We start from the raw sequence: 11,986 nt of genomic DNA, 5'->3' as shown, positions 1-11,986 counted from the left end.
CGGTGTGTGTGGGGGGGGGAGGTGCGGCCACGTGACGGAGTGGGGCCTGACCAATCAAGAGGCGTGACACCGCCTCCCGGCAGGGGGAGGCACCGGTTAGGTGAGAGATCCCGCCTCGCGCGAGGCGGGGCGGGGCGGGGCCGCCCCGCGGCCCGTCTCCCGGCGGCGCCCCCTGGGAAGGCAGGCTTAACGCCACGGGGGGCGGCGCTGGCTGCGCGCGGCCGCTGGCGAGCGGGGAGCGTCCCCGTGCCGTCGCCCCCTCCCCACCCCCCCCTCCAATCCGGCTGGATCCTGTTGCGGTGCCGCTGGCGCTGCTGGGATGGGGGGGAGGGGGGCCGGTTTCCCTGCGCAGCGGGAATCGCTCGCAGGCAGCCACAGCGGCTCGCCGTGAGGGACCGAGCGCGCGCAGGAGCCAGGCGGCAGCCGCCGTAGCTCCGGGGGGTGGTGGCGGCTCGGAGCCGCCGTGCGTTGCGCCATGCCGAAGAGAAAGGTGAAGCGGGAGGCGGGCGCGGCCGCGCGCCGCCGCGGCGGGCGGCACGGAGCCGCGGCCGGGGGACCGCACTTTCCAGGGCGACCCTCGCAGACGCGTCTCGGGGCCGGGGGGACGCGGAGAGTGGGCTGACACCGCAGGGGACGTGCGGGGAAGGAGGGCGCTGCGGGAGGCGGCCGCTCCGCGGGCACCGCTGCGGCGGCTGCTGCGGGGCGGGCGCCCTCCCCTCGGCGCAGCGAGCCCCCGCGCCCGCCCTGGCGGGGCCCCGCGGGCCGGCGGTGTCTGAAAGGTTCGGCGGGCGCTCGAAATCCGAAAGCAGCGGCGGGAAGGGGCGGGCGGGCCGCGGCGTCACGTGCCCGGGAGCCCCGCCCCCTCCGCGCGCGCGCGGGGGCGCGCGGCGCCTTCCGCACAGGCGCCGCCTGACGTGCGCGCGTTTGTGTTGGCAGGTGACGGCGGCAGAGGCGGAGACCGGTGAGGAGGTAGGTGTGAGGGGAGGGCGGCGGCGACGGCGGYCCGGCGCCGCACGCTCACGCTATGTCTCTCTCTCTTTTTTTTCTCGTCTTTAGCCGAAGAGGAGATCCGCGCGGCTCTCCGCTGTAAGTACAGGAGGTGTTTCTTGCACGCCGGGGGATTCTGTAGCGAAAAGGGGGGTAATGAGGGCTGAAGCTCTCCCTGACTTGTTCTTTCTCCTCAGAAGCCACCTCCTGCCAAAGCAGAGCCGAAGCCAAAAAAGTCAACGGCAAAGGTGAGAGTCACTGGGAGGAGGGAAGGGAGAGCAGGTGGTTGAGTTTGTTGGGCAACTGCCTAGCTACTTCCCACTTGATGTCATGGATGTGTGGTCTCTGAATGCTTTTATGTCAGAATTAGCCCTCACTTGTTCCTTATGGGAACACTTAGTTAGCTCAAAGATCCTTTTCAGATGCTCATACCAGCATCTCTAGGTGCACCACAGAGAGTTCCAGTCTGCCACTCTTTCACCAGATCTATGTTAAGCTTTTCTAAGGCTGGATAGAAATGCGAGCATTGATTTAGGGATGTTGGATGGTATTTTAGTACTGATCATAGCTACTTGGAGGTTCAAGCAACTGTACATGGGATTGCATTTCATTTCTCTCTAATGAAAGAGACTAGAATATGTTTGCAATTTAAAGCAATGTATTAGGACAGTAAAATATTTTTGAAGTATTTAAGCAGATATTGAAATATATATGAGTTTCCATTCATGTGCTTTAGCTTCCTTATTGTTGTGCACATGCACAAATAAGTGTTTTAATTTATTTATTTCTCTAAGTAAGTGTAACTTTTTAGTATAGCTTGAGTGTTGCAATAGCTGACTTGTAACATTTTTTGTTTCTTGGGGAAATAAAAGTGGCTATGTGTCTGTTACCATGTTGATATATGCATATTTTTTAATGTACCCTTAAGATAATAAGCTTTTTAAAATGCATGGCTTAAGAGCATTTTAAAGAAGCTAATACAGAACTCTCCCTTGCAATTTTTTTTATATTTTCACTTTAATAATCCTACTGAACGATTGTTTCTCAGTAATGAACCTTCGTTCCAATGGTTTGAGATCAATGTACTTCTATTCTCCAAGTTTTAGGCCTGAAGAATTTAGGAAGTTTTCCAGATTTACTTGAATTGAGTAGTTTTTATTTATTTTTGGGGGGGGAGGGGACATCTAAATCTTCACAGTGCCAGTGAATGCCTGATATGTGTGATATTGATCTGCTGCCTGTAGCTACTTTAGTTCTAAAAAGTAATATTTAGAACTTTAGTTCTAAAAAGTAGCTGGGAACATATTCCTTGACTGAGTTGTAGATAGTGAAGGCATTATATAAAACAAGTACATCACAAACCACTGTTATTTTATGATATTGAGTATAACATTAGCACAATGCACCCATGAAATGTTGTTATAATGTGAACAATTTTTTTCTGATCCTTATTATTGTTGGCAGCTCAAATAAATGCATAATTTGTTTTACATTTGATCTTATTCTTTGTTCTAAAATCCATGCTGTCACTAAAACCTTTTATTATGTCATCTGGAAACTACTTTTTCACACTGTTAATGTAAAAATCAGTTCTGTTCTGATTGTGTTTTGCTTCACCAGCATCTGTTTTTTCTCTTTTTCATTTTAGCTGTCTCTGGACTATCTAAAATGGATTGCAAAACTATTATTTCATGGTTGCATACTGATCTAATTTTTTTTTCTTCTGTATTTATTACATCAACAGATGCTTCCTTGCATCAACTCATAACTTCTCAAAACCTCTCCTGACAATATTTTCACTGGTTTGAACAAGTTTGCATGTTATGGAATTGCATGTTTTTTACCTATATTAATGGAGGAAAAACACATTTTGAAAATCAAAATGCAGAAGTTTACATGTTGTGGAATTTTGTCTGTTAGCTGAATTTGTAATACTTTCTGAATTGCTAGCCTTTATAACTTTGTAAAGGGATTTTATTTCACCATCAGTATGTTTTTCTCTGTGGTCTTGATGACAGGCAAATACATCTCTTCTAAAACTGGGACCAAAGCATTTCTCAGGTTTTGTGGGACATTGAAGATATAACTAGCTGACATTTTTCAGCATTGATTTTTACTTGTTTAAATTGCATGTTAGAAAGATTTGGGCAAGGGCCATAAGACCAAACCTAAGCCTTCTGGTAAAATATCCTGGAATACTGAATATCTGTATAGAGTAGAAAGGCTCAATATTTGGATAAGTGTATGCTGATTCTAGATGCGATATTTTCAGCTATTCAGATCACACAAGGAAGGAATAATATAACTGTTAATAAAATGAACAGTAAGATTTGAAGTGAGGATTTTATTGAGAATACATACTAATTTATTTATGGATATCAGTAGACAGAGTATTCCCCATAAAATAAGGAAGTAAATGAACTTGTAGAGCATCCTCTCTTTCAGTGTTGGCTGTTAATATGTGGTTTTATCTTTTGTAGATGTGATGTAGCTTTTTGCATGTTTGTATCCTGTGACAGAAAACATTCTGAACTTTTGTTTTATAATTGCAGTCATTTGACAAAATTGTATCTTTCACGAAGAAAATACTTTACATTTGCATTCATTTGGAATAGGAAATGTATTTGAGTAGCTATAAAAAAAGCTGAATGTGTACAGTGGGCTTTTTGTAAAGAAGAATCCTTGCAGTGAAAACATGAAATACAGAATACTTCTGACCAAATGGTTTGTAATAGTAATCTGAGATACACATTTCCACACACAATGGGCAAAATGAGAACTTCATTCCTCAGAGTGAATTTTAGGTCAGAGACAATAAATCGGAATGTAGATTCTTCTCCTTAGAGATATAAAGGTATTACATTCTCTTGTCACTTACCCAGATTCTAGCTGTTCAGAGAAAGTGTTATAGTTTGTCATTTATTTAAAATTGTTAGTGTCATTAAGTAATACGGCTAACGTTTGACAGGTGGTGTCAAAAACTGTACTTGTATGTAGTTCTGAATTGAAATAAATATTTTGTAAGTATGAGGATCAGCTGGAGGACTGGCAAACTTTGTAGCATTTGATTGCTGAATGGAATGTCTGGAAGGGTATATTGCATATTTTCAGGAAAAAAAAGCTCTTGGGCAAATATTTTTCCCTGCCCATGTAACAATAGTAATGCAGATACAAAGGATGTGCCAAAGATACTAGCAAAGCACCACTGAAAGTGAAAACTTCAAATGATGCATTTATTTAAGATAAGTTACTGAAATTCACCCATCATAAATAAGAAGGCTGAACATTTGAAGTGTTTTGTATTTATGAAGTGGAAGGACCGCACTGCTGTTTTATCTGCCACAAGAGGTGGCAAATAAATCATGTATTACAAATTTTGCTTGTTTTGCCACTGAAATTCAATACCATTGTTTTTCCCTGTGATAGTTTTTTCAGATGGGTTTGCATCAGACTAAGCAGTGCTTTTAGTTATTTTACAGTTTAGTGATTCTAGATTCTATGAGCTGTTCTGTAAACTGTGGTGTTCAGTGTTGGGGGGGAAGAGGGGAAAAAAAAGGGGTTTATCTTCTGATTCCAATTATTTTCCTGACTGTTTGAACCAGTGATCATTGGTCTACATACAGTTTTGAAAGCACTTTTTTTAACAGTTAAGCTGTGTATTAGCTCATTGGTTGTTGGTGGCAGCTGTTGCTGCTTACAGCAAGTTCATCTTGTTTATTGTTTATTATTTTCAAGGTTTACCTACTAGATCATATACATTTACTTACTGGAATTTTTATTTCATTGCAGGATAAATCTGAGCACAAGAAAGCTCAATCAAAAGGGAAAAAAGGGCCTAAAGGAAAACAGACAGAAGAGACAAACCAAGAACAGACAAAGGACAACTTCCCTGCAGAAAATGGAGAAACGAAAAGTGAGGAGGTAAAGTTGTCAATGTTCTTTGGTTGCAAAGCAACTGAAGTACTCGCTGTACTGATTTATGTAATCATCTGACAGATGCGTTGCAGCTTATGTATGCAGTACTTATATTAGAATCTATTTCTACCAAAAGAAAGGTGTAGATTATGAAAAAATCAATAGATATGCCAGGAAAATTCTAGTTCCTTCAAAAAGGGTGGAAATAAAGTTGCAGTGATGTGATACAGTCCCTGAAATGAAGGAAAAAGGTGAGAATTTTACCCGAGTTCGAATACAGGACAATGTCCTTCTAAGAAGAGCTGTTTTGCCTGCTGGTAGGTTTTGGCAAAATAATACATACAAGGTTGCTGTATGTGTTTTGGAGGATGGGGGTGGTTGTTTGGAGCGCTTTTTGTTTTCTGTTTTTTCAGTTTTGAGTGCAAATTGTGAATCTGGCTATACCATTCTTGGAAGAGAGTTTCCCTCTCCCTAAAAAAATTTTTTTGACAAACACACCATTTATTTTCTTGGGAAGTCTTACACTGGAAGCAGTTTTCACTGTTTCAAAGTTTTGAAAATTTGAAGTTGAAATGGTTTGACCAAAACCACTTTTTTTTTCTTTTTAATAAGAGTCTTATAGACACCTTTGCTGGTAGAAGGGAAAGAATGGTGTCGGGATGGAAAAGAAGGGACAAGGACTATTTTATAGTTACTGCTGAAGAAATGAATGTGTCAATTCAGACTTGGCTGTAATGCTGTGTTAAAATGGCTGTGGTGTTTATGTTTTTGGTTTTAGTGATCATCTAACTTAAACAACTTCTATACTATATTCCTTTTTTGCTATGGATGGGCCCATAATTTGATTTTAAATTTAGAAGAACAACAACATTTGTTGGGAGAGGCAGTGTCTCTTATTAGGGCAACTGTTATAATTGCATAAAACATGCAAGTTTTCATGTAGTAGGCTTAGAAGAGTTAGTCTCAGGTTTCTGCAGTGTTGACTGCTTTACTCATTTCAATTATTTTAGTTGAGTTTAATAATCAGATGATTTGTTAATTTAAATGTGTGAGTCATGCTTCTTGTCTGGTGGTTGCATTGAACAAATATATCTTCAAGTAGGGGAAAACAGTATTTGATTTTTAGGTGAATGGTGGGTTTTAGTGGGTGAGGAGGGTACAGAATGATATTTAAGTGTACAGGACAACTTAGTTTGGGGTAACAGTTTTTCATTTGCAAACTTACTGTGTGATCTTTGTGAGAAGCTGTGCTATAAATAGGAATTAAGTTGGTTTAATTTTGTATATGGTTCTAGCTCTGTATTATCATCACATAAATCAGTCTTTTTACTTTAAATATGTGCACATGGTATTTCAGCAATACCAGTGAAAGTTAAATTTGGCAATATTTCTCAACTGTGGTCTCTTTTAATTGCTGGTGTAGAAAAGGTGTAAATTTAAGGAATGGATAATGACTTTTGGGGCATATGGTCATACTGGTCTCATGGTGGTCACACTAGCCGAAATTTCTAAATTAATAAATACTTAAGTCTGGAAGAGGCAGAGGTATAATCTGTCCCATTTCATATTATTTAGACACTACTGTTTTCAACCAGTACAATAGTATCAGTGAACTATTGTGAAAGGCCAATGAACTCTTCTGGTAACACTAAAATTCACACAGAATAATGCCTGTGCATGGAAGTGGCTATTGTACTTGATTCTTGAAAAGCTTCCCCCAGAAGCGGGTAAAGACACGTTAACAGGTGTTATGGTTTCTGTTTGGGCAGTACTATGACTAAACGTTCTATTCTGCTGGTGGTACTAGAAAGATCTGGAATAACTAAGTATAGTTTTTATGTTAATATATATGCTACATTCTGGTTTTACTTAATGTTGCAAATGCAGTGAGTTTTCCAATCTAAATGGAGTTGCAATTTTAATCAGTTAAGTTTGTATGAACTTACTTTCTTTTCTTTTCAGATCTCAGCATCTGATGCAGCAGTAGAGAAGGAAGCTAAGTCTGAATAACATCTTGTACCAACTCTTTAATTGGTGGTCCTTATACCTTTCTTCTTGTACAATTCAGAGGATTATTTTTATCGACTATTTTGTAAATGCAAGTTTTTTAGTAGTTCTAGAAAACACATTTTTAAAAAGGAAAGAATCCCAACTCAACCCCTTTTTTTACATATTTAGATAAGTGTAAATGCTTTTTTAAAGTGGTAAAATCATGTACTGGTTGTCTTTTTTCTATGAAACCAGAAATTAATGGAATGTTGAGGACTTCGAAGTCTTGATTAAGCTTCACGTTCCATAGACAGTGAGGGACAGTTTTTCTATCCTATTAAACGAAGCATAACAGATCAAACTTTGGAATTCATGATGTGTTGAAAATGTCTTAACATTGTAGTTATTTATCTATGATTGTACCATCAGTAGAATTGCTTACCTAATAAAACTGCTCCCTAGTGTTGGATTTCTTGCTGAGTCGTGTATTATCTGTGACAAAGTTATTTTTGGTAAGTGCAGTTTTATTTTTTTTCCAACAGCTTTGTAACTGCTGTGAAAGATTAAAAACCTTTATTATATCTTTAAATACTGAATAGGTAAAAGTTTCTGCTTGGCAGATGTAACAACCTATCATGTCAGTATTCAAGATACTGGTACTTCATGTCCAGTTTTAAAGGACAGCTTGTCTACAAAGATGGGATGAAGAATAATTGGAATAGGCTTCCTAAAAAATTAAATTGTGTTTTTTAGAATTAAAAAAAACTATACGAGTAAAAACAATTCTAGAAATGTTCATAGTGTCTGTAATCACCAAGCAAAAACCAAATAAATCTTGATTATGAAAGGAAGCTTCTGTAGCCCCTGCATTAACTATGACAACTCAGAGTATAACTGGTGTGGTTATCAAGCTTGCTGTGTTTTTGCTGGAAAACAATAAATAGAAGTCCCTTCTGTTTTTTATACTTAACCATATTAACATTTTCAAGAGGTAGGTGAAAGCAGGGAGTGAGCAGCATTTAAAAAACTAAGCGCTTCCTGCCCCCCAACTTCTAAGGTAGTTGCAGTCTTATCTGGACTTTCAGTTTGAAAACTGATAGCCTAGTGCTGTTTCTGTCATGTTAAAAAAACAAAAAAACCTTTCAGTAATTACTAAGCATCAGGTCTTTTTGCCTGTCTTGGATCTAAGTGTTTGCATTTGCACGTGTGTGTAAATAACTGCTTTAATGAATACGCACAAAGCAGTCCTCTAGAGTGCTAACAGATATGACTGATTAGTTGCTGTTGTATTGGGACTTTACTTTGATAGCATTTACATAAGGTATAAGAAGGCCTTCCAACATCATTATATTCTATGTCAGTGTTGGGATTAGTAGGCCAGTGTGTTCCTAAACTCCGCTTACAGTATTTCCCCAATTCCTACTTTGAAATCAACAAAGACTCAGATGTCTGCAGAAAACTGAACCTAGGCTATGAACTTCTACAAGTTGCTGAGTTTATCCAACGGAACCCACAGAAGATGAGCAGTGGAACAGCTTGGGCAGGAGCAGGGAGGTATGAACAAGAACACTTCCCTTTTGGTGCTGATGAGCTATTAGGTTGGCTTACCACACTCTGAGCCTGCTGGTAACCTGTATATAAGGTTGCAAGCTGACACAGCATGGTTGCAAATAAAACATAGCTGTGCTGAGAACTAATTCAGGTAGTACAAAACTGTCCTGATTCTCCTTCACTGTATCTGAGAAAATTAAATCAATGTTGTTGAAGATTTAACAGCCTTTCAGCAGAAGGGGGCATACTGAGTATGTTACTTAATGTTAAAATAATCAAATCTAGTACAGTGTTTCTTCAGTTCTCCCAAAGACTGTAGTTGATCTTTTTTCCATTTTTACATTACTTTGCTGTAATGCAGCAAGAAGTAGTAGCATGGCTTTATCTTAGTCAGATAACTGTCACCTCTTTGTCTTGGGAAGAAAAAATTAACCTTTGTTTTCTTTGTTTCTTCTTTTTTCCCCTTGACTGAGAATTTGTTTATGCTGTTAAATACCACCAGTGAGCACAGTATCTGCTTCCTGTTCATTTTTGGTACCTTCCTCATCTCATAATATAGTTGTTTGTAAAAAAAAAAAAAAAAAACAAGTTTCATCTCTAACTTAACTTTCTCAAATCATGCTTTCACTTGAGAAAGCATTTTACCATTTTTACCTCTTAATATTTAAGCAATGTTTTGTTTACAGAAACATTGAAACAGCTTTGCTTATAGTAAATGATCTCTTTCCCTATCTCACTGACTCTCCTGCCCTTTTATTTTTCCTTGCTTCTCTAGATGATGTCTTCCAGTGTTGCAACACAATATGCTTCTGGTCCCATTCCACCATAGCTGTGTTCCTAGCAGAACTCATTCAGCTTTGGCAGTAGCTTTGGCTTCATATTCTGTGATACTCTACAAGGCTTGAACTGTAATTTTCTGCCACTTTCTCTTTCCCCAGATTACCTTGTCACTTTAACTTTAGTAGTAGCATGACACTTGGCTGCATATGTGGTATGTTTGCTTTCTTTATGTTTTTAGCAAGTCAAAAAACATCAGTTAAATGACCATTAAATCTGCAGGAAAGTTATCCTGAAATAACCTCTTTTGCCTCCTTTTTCAATGCCTACTTTCTATGTGTGTTGAGTCTTTAATGTTGAGGTTGTGCTGACCTTCAACATCCTCTCTGTAACCTCTATTATCCAGTGTTTATTTGATCAGAGCTGCTCCCTAATACTTAATTTGTTGAAAAAAATTATTTCTCACTTTGTTATGGAAGTGATTTAAATCAGACAGTTAACCCATTGCAGGACAGAGAATGTTTCATACTGAAAAGAGGAAAGTGGTAGTAGAATTGGGAGCATAGGAGCCCTAGATCTCCTTTTGAACACCAGAGCCCACTGTTGATGAAGTAAAGAAGGAAATGTACTTTCCTAAGTACATACAGTATGCCTAGTAAATATGTAGCTGAACAACCTCTTAAATCATGAAATATGAATTGACTGTATGACCTTTGATTGATTCTGCAGTAGATAGGGGGATGCCTTTCACAGCTGTAATGCCAGAGTCCCCAGAGCTCTATATATTCATGTAGAAATGGGCATGAAAGGATTCTCTTAGCCTCTAAAAGATAACTGCTGCTTGGGCACCCTTTGAGGAGAAGAAAAAAATGGCTGCTGTCAAAGAACCATTCTTCAGTCATCCTAAGCAGTCCACTCAGGAGAAGGAAATCTAATTTTAACCCAAGCACATTGTACCCCATAAAGAATATGATTATATAAATGGCAGAGAATGCAGACTGCTGCCCTCAGCCACGTACCATGAAATGCCAACATGTAACTATAAAAGACAACACTGGCTGCTAGGAAAATGAGGAATTGTATGTATTGGCACTAGATGTCAATTCTGCATATGGACAATTGAATTGGAAGGTATTTAAACTCATCTGACAAGATTTTCCATGGGTATATTTTGGAGATAGCATTCCTTCCTGTAATGATATCAGATACATATTTGCTCTGTGTAAGTAAGGAATGGAGTGACAGTTAATGACAATTTGCATATAGCACTCTATACAAAATGCGAATCAACCATTTGGAAATACCGCATGAAGAGAGTAAAGCATGTAAGAGTTTACTGAGTCACAAAAATGTATTTTGTATACTGCTACTAGCTACTGTTCTGGTTAAGAGAATGTCATTTTATACATGCTCACATTGCACCACTCTTCTGGACTTCATTTTCTAGTGTCAGCTAGATCACCACTCTTTATTTAAAACAAGAACACAGCCAGGATGCTGAAGTGCATCCAGCTTTAATTAATACTGACTGGTCTGGCAGTGAAATCTGGAGAGATGCAGGTGGCCCTGAAGAATGATCTGACCAAAGCTTGGAAAAATGCACGTTTCAGAGGACCCCCGATCTCTTTGAAGGGGAGATTTTAATGAGAATTACGCTTATTTTTTTCTTATGTGTGAATTGTGATGCAGGAGTCCTTAACAGGCAGTAGGTGGTGAAGAGGGGGAGGCAGGGGCAGCAGTCTGCCTTCCAGGACACATGGGAAAACTGCCTACACCGAATGTGTACAAAAGTTGTCAAAAGCTGAGAGCACATCTGAGGTAGTAAGATTAATAAAATAAAGAAATATTTCTGCATTGATATGTAAAAATATTTTGCTTCAAAGGCTCTAAAAATGCATACCAAACTACCAAAGTTGGGGAATGAAAAGAGGGAAGAAAGGGATGGCTCCAGATACAATGAAAGTGAGAGTGAAGCCATTGCTGCATTTACATTAGCCTTTGTAGTGGGCAGAGGTAAGAAACAATTTGTAAGGAGAAAAGAAAACCACCATAAACGGGCCCCCAAAGCCCGGGGGGGCTGGCGGGGAGGCTACTACCTCTTTGAAGAGAGGCGATAGGAGGCGCTTAAGCAAAGCTGTCAGTTTTGGAAAGGAGAGGCAAACTGATCCCTCCCTCCAAAAAGGGATGGGGAAGAATCGTTCCCCAAAGGGAGTCTGAGGTACCCCCAAGCTTCACACGCGTGCAGTGTTGATGGCACAGTAGTTGGGGGAACCGACCTCCCCGCATCAGTCTGGGCTGCAGCAGCCAGAAGCTACGAGATCTGCTTTAAGTAGCACATAGGAGCAGTCAAAAAAACAATTAACGGATCACGGTGCAAAAACACTGTATTGGTAACAGCAGGATCGCTGCTGTGAGTGGCTGCAGAGAGCAGCCTCACGGACCTGCTACTCTGTTCTTACATAACCCACAAGAACGGTACTTCTGGTGTAGGACTTGAAAATAAACTTGTTCTGCTGATCAAGTTATTTACAAAATACAGCAGTTCAGCAGAAGAAGAGGTTCTGTAGCTAAACGTTGTAGCGGTTAACGGCCAGCCAGAGAATGCGCAACGCAGGGTGCTTTAAAAGAGCACACAGCTGAAGACTGGGGCTCCACAGCCCGCAAGACCTGCTCCACCTCCCCAGATCACCACGAGAAGCCGCCAGCCGCAGGCCCGACTGCGCCGGGGCGCGGGAGCGGGCCAAGGCAGCGGCGGCGGTGCCCTCGG

General features: G+C 40.7%; 1 protein-coding gene across 2 annotated transcripts; it reads left to right on the top strand.

The window, feature by feature from the left end:
* Positions 1-228: 228 nt before the first annotated feature.
* Positions 229-7,363, top strand: HMGN1 (high mobility group nucleosome binding domain 1). 2 transcript variants are annotated; one of them, XM_026079175.1, is made up of 6 exons: positions 229-490; positions 937-969; positions 1,057-1,086; positions 1,185-1,235; positions 4,777-4,908; positions 6,865-7,363. In XM_026079175.1, the coding sequence occupies exons 1-6, from the start codon at positions 476-478 to the stop codon at positions 6,910-6,912; spliced, it is 309 nt and encodes a 102-aa protein (XP_025934960.1). In that variant the 5' UTR covers positions 229-475; the 3' UTR covers positions 6,913-7,363. The 2 variants fall into 2 exon arrangements, with proteins under 2 accessions (XP_025934960.1, XP_025934961.1); XM_026079176.1 differs by lacking the exon at positions 937-969 and having other exon boundaries at positions 232-490.
* Positions 7,364-11,986: the final 4,623 nt, after the last annotated feature.

The sequence above is a fragment of the Apteryx rowi genome, unplaced genomic scaffold (genome assembly GCF_003343035.1).
Source record: "Apteryx rowi isolate R43461 unplaced genomic scaffold, aptRow1 scaffold_493, whole genome shotgun sequence".
Lineage (NCBI taxonomy): Eukaryota > Metazoa > Chordata > Aves > Apterygiformes > Apterygidae > Apteryx > Apteryx rowi.
Note: the sequence above shows the minus strand (reverse complement) of the source record. Positions and strands in the feature narration are given on the sequence as shown.

Coding starts and splice junctions, on each gene's coding strand:
- HMGN1 (XM_026079175.1), top strand. Junction 1,236..4,776: donor CAAAAAAGTCAACGGCAAAG/GTGAGAGTCACT, acceptor ATTTCATTGCAG/GATAAATCTGAGCACAAGAA. Junction 4,909..6,864: donor GAGAAACGAAAAGTGAGGAG/GTAAAGTTGTCA, acceptor TTTTCTTTTCAG/ATCTCAGCATCTGATGCAGC.